Genomic DNA, 9,073 nt, shown 5'->3' with positions numbered 1-9,073 from the left:
ATGCACAACAAACTGTGCTCACAGACAGTGGTTTTCAGAAGTGTTCCTGAGACCATGCAATAATTTCCACTACAGAATCATGACTGTTTTTAATGCTGTGAGAGCCCAAAGATCATGGCCAGCACTGGTTTTTGGCCTTGTCCCTTGCATACAGAGAATTCTCCATATTCTCTGAATCTTTTAATAATATTATGTACCGTAGATGAAGAAAACTTCTAGTTCTTTGCTATTGTACGTTGAGAAACGTTATTCTTGAATTGTTGCACTATTTGCCTGTACAGTCTTTCACAGAGTGGTGAACCCCTCCTCATCTATACTTCTGAAAGACTCAGCCTCTCTGAGATGCTTTTTTTATACCCAGTAATGTTACTGACCTTTTGCCACTTAACCACCAGGTGTTTTTTTGGCATTACACAGCTTTACCAGTCTTTCATTGCCCTCTCCTAACTTTTTTGAAACATGTTGTTGGCATCAAATTCAAAATGGGCAAACATCTTTCAAATAACAATAAAATATCTGTGTTTGTAGTTTTTTCAATTTAATATAGGGTTTAAATGATTGGCAAAACATTGCATTCTGTTTTTATTTACATTTTATAGTGTTCCAACTTTTTTGGAAACAGAGCTGTATATGATGTTCAGTAAGTTGTGCAACGTATCAAAGGTTTCAATACCACAATGTGTACAGAACCACAGTTCTGTACTCTACATTTTTTATTTAAACAGGCTAAAGCTATGTTGATGTTGTATTCTACCTACAGGCCAATCAAACAGCACATCAAAAGTTCAGCATATGTAAAGGTTAAAGGTAAAGGGTAAAGGTAAAGGATTTTATTCAGTAACAGACCACTGAAGGCATGTTGTCTTTCAGTAGTCACCGTCATGCCCATATTAGGAATCTACACTGATTTTCTCTATGAGAAAAATAAATCTTGTCTAAAATCATTACTGTGGTGAACAAAACTGTTTGTCTTCTTCCAAATACCTCTGAGTGCTCTGAAACAATTGCTTGGTATATAAAAAAGTTATGTTTAATAGCAGATTTACTTTTGTGCAGTCATTTGCTTTTTTTGTAGCGTGGATGTAGTATTTGTATTCTGACTGCTAAAAAAACTGACATTTGGAGGAAATAATATGTGTACGTATGGATAAAACATGGAACATTGTTGTTTACTGCAAACAACAGCAGCGGTTTTCATTAATTAATAAATGACATCATTCATTAATGTCATTAATTTTTCTCATAGGCAAAACGAGCTGGAGCCTGGAGTTCCTAATATGGGCATGATGCTGGACTACAGAGGTATATATATTGAAAAAAGTAGTTTTGGGACACTTCTATCATCAACACACTAGAGACTTAATTAACATTCTGAATATAAAGAAAGTAAGAAAACTAGGAAAACTTTAATACTGACAAAAATATATTGTCTCTTGTTAATAAAATGTTTGTGAGAAAAATTACAGATACACTGAAAATTCCAAAATCAAGAGTGAAAGATGTACTGAAATCATGAAAAAGCCAGAATGTGTTCAAAACGAGCAATGGAACAAGCCTGGCTGAACATCAGTTCCACAAACTTACACTCTCCATACCTAGAAGGCTTGCAACAAAATAATGATCTAATTGAAATACTGAATTCTGACCTACATAAAGGGAAGAGACACTAATGTTTGTTCCACTAATGTTTCAGAACTTTTACTTGCCTTCCTTAAGTTTTCAGTTAATTACTGGGATACCTTTGAGTTTTGGGTAGTAAATGTGGTTGTTATTGCCAGTTGTTGTAACTTTTTTGATGGATATGAATGAATACATGGTAGTGGTTGGTACAGTGTAGTGGGTGACACCTCTGCCTTCTAAGCTGTAGACAGGGGTTCAATCCTCGGCCTGGGTAAGCACCCTTCACTATACCAATAAGAGTCCTTGGGCAAGACTCCTAACACTACCTTCGCCTACCTGTGTAAAATGATCAAACTGTAAATTGCTCTGGATAAGGGTGTCTGGCAAATGCCATAAATGTAAAATTGATTTTGGAAAGTAATAAATAAACAAGATATAAATTATATTCAGACAGTCTTTTGATCACTGTATGTGGCCTTCTTTCCTTAGAAACAGTCAACATAGTAATTTTGTATTTACTGTTTTAAACAAAGTGTGGAGGCCAGATTGTGTGTTGCCAACTCACTGTTATTGCTCCCTTCAGAATATGCTGAATAAGGCCATTACATTTTTCAGTTACTTATTTCCTTGCTAAAGTTGGCATAATTTGAATTACATAAGTAAAATATACATTTGAAAATCAGGTATTATTATCATTAGTATCATTTTGCTTTGTGATATTACACTCGGTATTGGCACTGAAGTCAAAATTCTGGATCCATGACAATGCTGTGAATGAGCATAAATTGGAACATTAAGTGTTAAGATGGTTTTAACACCACAATGATTTTGGAAAATTTGGAAGTGGATTTAAAACAGCTGACATGGAATCAGCATGAACTCGGGATTAAGAACAGTTGTTTTTCCGATCAGAGCCTTCACTGAACACATGCAGCCGACTGGTGTGTACAGACAGTCAATCAAAGTACAAACCACATCTAAGCTTCAGACGCAGATGTCACAGAAATGAGCATCTCCAAGCAACCAAACAAAACGTCAGTTACCACAATCGCTTCACTTCAAAATGGGCTGAAAGGTCAAAAGGTCAGCTGGGCTCTGCAGTGTTGGTTTAGGGAGAACAAAGGGCCACAGAGAACTGAGGGGAGGGTCTCGTGCTCAGGAAGGCTTAGAGGAGATCACTCAACATGGTTGTCACCGGCAAGTGAGAGGCTGGTAAAAAAACAGGCAAAAACAAAGAAGAAGGTCTAATAATATTGATAAGGTCCTGCTATGATAATCTGAGATCAGCTTTTCTTCCCCCCAAATCCGGACTTTAGCTGTTATGTGAGGAGGTGAAAAGCTACATTAAGACCAGTGTTAATGAGAAATTTGTCCAGCCATGAGCATAAGGTGGACAGGAACTGGCAGAGAACAACAGTGGGTAAAATATAACAGACTTATTATGCAGTTCAACAGATTCAAGTAGAACATTTTTGTATTTCCACTGCAATGTCATCTGCAAATTTCTGGATGGCAATCGGACTCACTCTTAGATTCACTCTAAAGACTTTTCAAACCTGAGGTTTCTGTATCATGAAAGATTTTTTTTATCATAAATGTTTTTTGATTACTGAGTTTTGTTTATAAGTCACAGAATTCACTCTTGTATTGTTTAATCACACTCTAATATAGCACAATGGAACTAACTTACAATGAGAGCTAGCCAGACTAAAGCCCAGCCTTCATACAGCGGGGTTAGTTACAACTAAGGCTCCTAGAGAAAACAATTAGGGAAGGCCGTACCCTCCTATAGGAATACAAACGGTTATTTTTACACAGATTAATCAAAAACATACTATACTTGTCATTTCATTAAAAAATATTCCAATTTTATTGTGTTGTTTGCTGTTCTGCTTTATGTTTCAAAATAAATTTGATAGTGACTGTTGATGCATATATATTTTAATGAATTTAAGTTGGAAAGCTTGTGTAGTTTAACATAGAATTGTATTGAATTAATTGTGTTTGCATTGATCTAACAACTGTTATACCTACTCCCTCAGTTTATTACAATTAACCCCAGGTATGGCGTAACATTTGCACACACTTCACTTTTGGCTAAATTTGTTCACAAATGGTAGGTGCTGGAAACAAAGTTTATATTTTCGGTTGTAGCAGAGATAAGCAGTTTGCTTGTATAAAAAAATTTTAATCTTAAAATCATTTAGCAAAAAACAAAATTTGTTCATTTTACATTTAATTTTGTTCATTTTAAGTAAAATTCTGATGGATCTGTAGTTCCCAAAGTATTAATTATCAAATACTTTGCACTCTGGTGAGGAAAGTAATCTACTTTGTACTCTAGATTTTTTTCTTTTTTATAAATTCCTTTTCCATGTTTAATTTGATTCTGTTATGTCAGTAACAACATCTGTTCAACATCTGAACAACATAGATGCTGCACCTACTAAGAAGTTCCACTGCAGTTCTGCAGGTTACTCAGTAGTAAAGTTGTTTTTGTGAATAATACTTTTACTTGAGTCATTATCTTACAGAAATAACAATATGTTTACTTGCATATGGGTTAAGGATACTCTACCTGGCCATAAGTTGGAGGAAAGTTTTGTCTCTAGGGGTGGTTATTTTAACAGTATTTATTGTTATTGTGATTGTCACATTCCTTTCCAAAATATGTTTCTGAGCATGCTGTGGATATCATCAGTACTTAAAAAACACTGATCAACTGCATGTTTCATTACAGATAGCATGATTAGTCTTGTTTAACTCAATGTAGTGCAGTATTTACAGTTTTTCACAGGATTTTTAAAATGTAGTTCTACTGTTCCAATTTAACAAACCTCAGAAAAACCAAATATCATATGACATATATTGTGTATCATCAAAAATCCTTTTAGTACTGTGGTGTTCTTGCCATAGCGCCACCCCTATTTTGTCCCCCTCTACTTAACATGAAAAAAGCACCAAAAAAGGACTGTCTCTTCCATATCTTCTCTTTATATTATTACACAACTTTACACATACAATGGCTAAACTCCACACTGCGTGGAACACAGGAGACAAAAATAAAACGACAAATAAAATGACAAAAAAATAAAAAGTATCTCATCCAAAAAGCATAAATAATATAAAAGATGAACTTTTTTTCTTAAAACAGGTACATTCATATGAAATAATATTTTACTACTACAAAAAAATAAATAAGTCATCTAAAGAGTTTCTTTTCTTTTTTTTTCAAGGGTCCTTCCCACAGATGGAATAGATTCATCTCTTCGAAAATCTATCCTTCTGTGTCTTTTTACATGCTTTTTTTTCATTCTTTCTTTTTCTATATCCCTCACTTCTCCTTACTTATCCACATACAGCTTGGTCAGTTAGTATAGTGCCCTTCAGTTTACACATAGTCTCTGATCATGTCATCACTGGCCATCTCTTTGTCTTGTATGCGGTTTCCTGCCTCTTCTGTTGCATGTTCCTTTCCCAGTCCATGTATGTATGAATGTTTGGGGTGTGTATATGTAAAACTGTTTGTGTGTGTTTATGTGGCGTGTATGTGTTTATGTATGTGTTCAGATCTCCTGCACTGTGGGCTGGATAAGATCTCCAGTCAAACTTGCAGAGGAGATCCAGGCTGTTTTATCTTTACAGTCCAAATCAGGCAAACCTAGCCTCTCCCAGCAGACTACCGGCCCATCAGAGTCCACACACTGCACCGGCTCCTCTGGTTCTGTGTGACGACGCACACACAACACACAGAGAGGGAGGGAGAGGGAGAGACAAAGGGAGAGAAGAGTAAGTAAGACTATACAGTACTGGTATATAGACTGTCCACCAAAAGTGTGGAGAACATCTTGCTGTCTTTTCTACTTTTCTATGCAATGTTTGTTTTTCACTGTTTCTTTTCTATAATGTGAGAAAAAACAAGTGGTTTAATAAAATGAAACAGCTATGCTTTGGGCATATTTTGCTTCATGTTTTCATCTTGAAGTGGGAAATCCAAACTACTGTTAAAAGGACAGACGGACAGTCTAATACTGCATTGCAACTCACTGAGGGTCAATTAAGAATCTTACTGATATTCTGTATATAGTTCTAAAAAAAACAGAAAGGGAATCCGCTGTTTTATTCTTTTAGAAAAAGTGCCGGGAATCCTGCTCTGTGCATGTCTCTGGGCCTTTGGCTCACCTCTCCTCTGCTCGGCGCCTGGCTCAGCATCCACTGGCACACGGCAAGGATTGTGGGTAGGGGTCAGGGCTGTGTCCTCCACTGTTTCCACGGCAGCCTCCTGCTCACTGTTCCCGTGGAGCTGCGGGTTGTCGTCGCCACTGCAGCGGAGAGAGTTGTGGTTCAGGGGCACCATCTCAAGGCCGTCAAGTTGGCACTGTGCCACACGGTGCATTAGGGGAAGAGTGCCGCTGGAGAAGTTGCCGTTGGCTTTCGTGTAACACCTGGTCACAAAAGACACACATATGGATCAGACAATGGAGGGAGAGCATATGAAGAGTGGTTATTGAGCAGCAGAGCAGTTCTAGACTCTCTTTTCCCAAGGCTCTCAACAAGGCACTTTGACCAAACATGCTAAAACTTTCTCCAAATACACTTGTCTAAATAATACACACCCTATGGCTCTTAACCGGTGTTCTCTTGCCAAAATGTCAGTTCTTCCCACTCAGAGCTGCCAGAGTGCAGTGCTGTAATGAGGACTTGGCCAGGCCAGCTTTCACACTTGTATAGATATGAGCCATCTACACTGTGTGTGTGTTCAGTTATGTTCAGCAATCCCAATTCCAAAATGTATGTTTGATTTGTCCTGTCGGTTTTCGCTATTGTTGCCGATTATGACTTGTTAACGTTGCTTGTTAACTAAGGGTTCAACAACTTTTTACAGTTTAAAAATACAATAAGCTGCTACAATAAGCACTCAACCCTTAGCACTGTGGTTACTTTGCAGAGTTCCTCCATTCTGTAGTGCTGCTAAACGCATATAATGACGTGATACATGCGATCTTTGTCACATTAGTGAATTTTTTGTTCACTGTTAATTTTACATCCCACGGTCTCAGATGCATATGTCTACTACTTGTGCTGCTGCCTTTGCATTTACAAATGAAGACATTTTAATACTCTGCATCTGCGTTCTCTGACCAGTACCTCAGAATGAACCATACCTGGTAACACTTTCTATGAATGAGCATCTATAAACACTTTCATAACATGTTGTAATGCATTCATATGGCATTACAAACATGACTATGAATTACACATTATAGCCACGTTTTTTATGCATTATGAATTGTCAACCTAATGCATTATAAGTAGTGTTTATAACATGTTGTATTGTCAGTGCCAAAAAGTCAGTTCCAGTTTGCAGAATGCATTAAGACTAAGAAACCTGCTTAAACACCCACAGAATTTATTTGTGTGGGAAAGTCACTGGGTTAAACACTATCAGTGGAACCACTAAAACTCTGAAATTTGACCTTGTAAAACATTCTTTACTTCATATATTGCAGTGTTTTAGTAAATCCTTCAACTTAGTAAGGCCTAACATAATATTGGAGGAGGTATTAGTATAAAATACACCTCACTTTACCGAGCTGACAAATACAACTTACAAGCTGTTATAATGGGGTTACTACATCATATGTCTATCAATAATAATCTATATCCATAATGCCAAGTATGCACATTCTGTGTGTTTGTTCATGGCTTGGCAGGTTTTTGTATCATAGTGCACTCCACCAACTGGGAGTTTCTTTGGCACAATATAATGTGTTATGAACACTAATTATAATGCGTTATATTAACAATTCATAATGCATGATGAACATGGGTATTAGTATTGCCTGATGAATGCTTTATAACATGTTATGAATGTGTTCATAGCTTATTATAGACATGGTATTCATAGAAAGTTTTACTAATACATTTTTCAAAAGCATTATTTATTTATTCATCATTATTGATTAATTCATTATTACTGTAGCCTTTTTTTTATTTGGTACACATTAGTAAAAATGTATGTTGTATATGTGGTATCTGCACTGTATTGTGATACATATAGTATTGTGAAGTTCTCCAGCCCTTGTGATGAGTAGCATCAGTTAGTAGACTGGTGGTTTGTGTCAGGACACTGAGGAAACTTAAAGGCTGGGCTGTTATGAGACTATTAAATGAATACTCCAGTGTTTTTCTGACTAAACTCTATCTGCTGCATTTGTAACATACAATTACTATGCATAGCAATTTACCTATGATTAGAAAAGCAGGTGATGAAGTGCCTTTGAGTCAATGGATTTCTGTTCTCTTCTAAGTACTGTAATACAGTAATTACTGTCTGTGATAATTAACTGAAGATAGACATTTTGTTGAAAAACACAGGAGTATTCCTCTAAAGAAACAATGAGTAAGCAAATTAAGGTAGTGCTGTCCAATTTTCTTCTATATTTGTATTTTTTTAATCCATTACACTTAAAGCCTTTTTAAAAAACGTTTAAAAAACGTTTTATGCCTCTTTTCATTCATTAAAAGCTACAAGAAATCCGAGTACCAATGTCAATGAGCCTAGTCTGGGTAAACATCTCATTAGAACAACACTCTAAGCATCATGTTTATATACTGATCCTATCAAAATCACTGTTCTAATCCTATCAGCCCCCACTCTGAGTGAGCTCCTGTGGGCTTTTTATCAGAGAACAGGTCTGTTTCTCTATGCTGGGTAGCAGCAGCTGCCTTCACACTGACACACATACATGCAAAACAAAAAAACAAACAGAACCTTGAGATCTAAATATACATAAACACGAGTAAATAAACTCTGAAACAGATTAATGCACCCACATACAAACAAAGAGTAAGTTCTGAATGACTTTTACTCCTATCAGTTCCATTCACCCACCCCCTGCCCGGGGGAAGTAAACACTGTTCTCATTAAGAGAGTCCCATTGGCTGCACTCCGAATAAACTGTTAGTGCCGGACACACAAGAATATATAAACAAGCTTCACTGATGGACGCATGCCATGGTGTGTGTGTGTGTCTATGTGTGCACGTGTGTCTAGACCTGAACACACTCGGGTCAAAGGTGGCCTAAGCACCAGATGATTCGTTTCCTAATTGGAAGCATGCTGAACAGCAGTTCTACAGCTTGCTTTCTCTCACCTGTTGTTGTTACAGAAGTTCTGGCAGTTCATGCAGTCAGACGAGTCCGTCTGGGGCAGAGCTGTGTACATTCCTCCCCCCTGCCACAGCAAGACCAGAATTAGCTCTGCAGTACTTCACTTACTTGCTACACACTTTCACTTTGATGTTACACTTCACACCTAACAGCATACAATACCATACATTAGGTGCCGACCAATATTTTGTTTGGCCTAACATATTCCAAGGATATGTTCCACAGATTTACTGGCATTGATTAACCCTTTAAAATCTCAGGCTTATTACATACTAAGGCT

The 9,073-nt window shown here is 37.0% G+C and overlaps 1 protein-coding gene across 2 annotated transcripts in view; it reads right to left on the bottom strand.

The window, feature by feature from the left end:
• Nucleotides 1–4,592: 4,592 nt before the first annotated feature.
• Nucleotides 4,593–9,073, bottom strand: part of cdon (cell adhesion associated, oncogene regulated) — a 42,348-nt gene continuing 37,867 nt past the window's right edge. For both annotated transcript variants that reach the window (XM_036561608.1, XM_036561609.1), the window contains exons 18-20: nt 8,778–8,857; nt 5,803–6,065; nt 4,593–5,344 (exon numbers count right to left, since the gene is read on the bottom strand). In XM_036561608.1, the coding sequence (XP_036417501.1) occupies nt 5,187–5,344; nt 5,803–6,065; nt 8,778–8,857 (501 nt within the window). In that variant the 3' untranslated portion in view covers nt 4,593–5,186. The remainder of the gene's footprint in view (nt 5,345–5,802; nt 6,066–8,777; nt 8,858–9,073) is intronic.

The sequence above is a fragment of the Colossoma macropomum genome, unplaced genomic scaffold (genome assembly GCF_904425465.1).
Source record: "Colossoma macropomum unplaced genomic scaffold, Colossoma_macropomum, whole genome shotgun sequence".
NCBI lineage: Eukaryota > Metazoa > Chordata > Actinopteri > Characiformes > Serrasalmidae > Colossoma > Colossoma macropomum.
The sequence above is the reverse complement of the archived record's forward strand: the minus strand, read 5'-3'. Positions and strand labels throughout refer to the sequence as shown.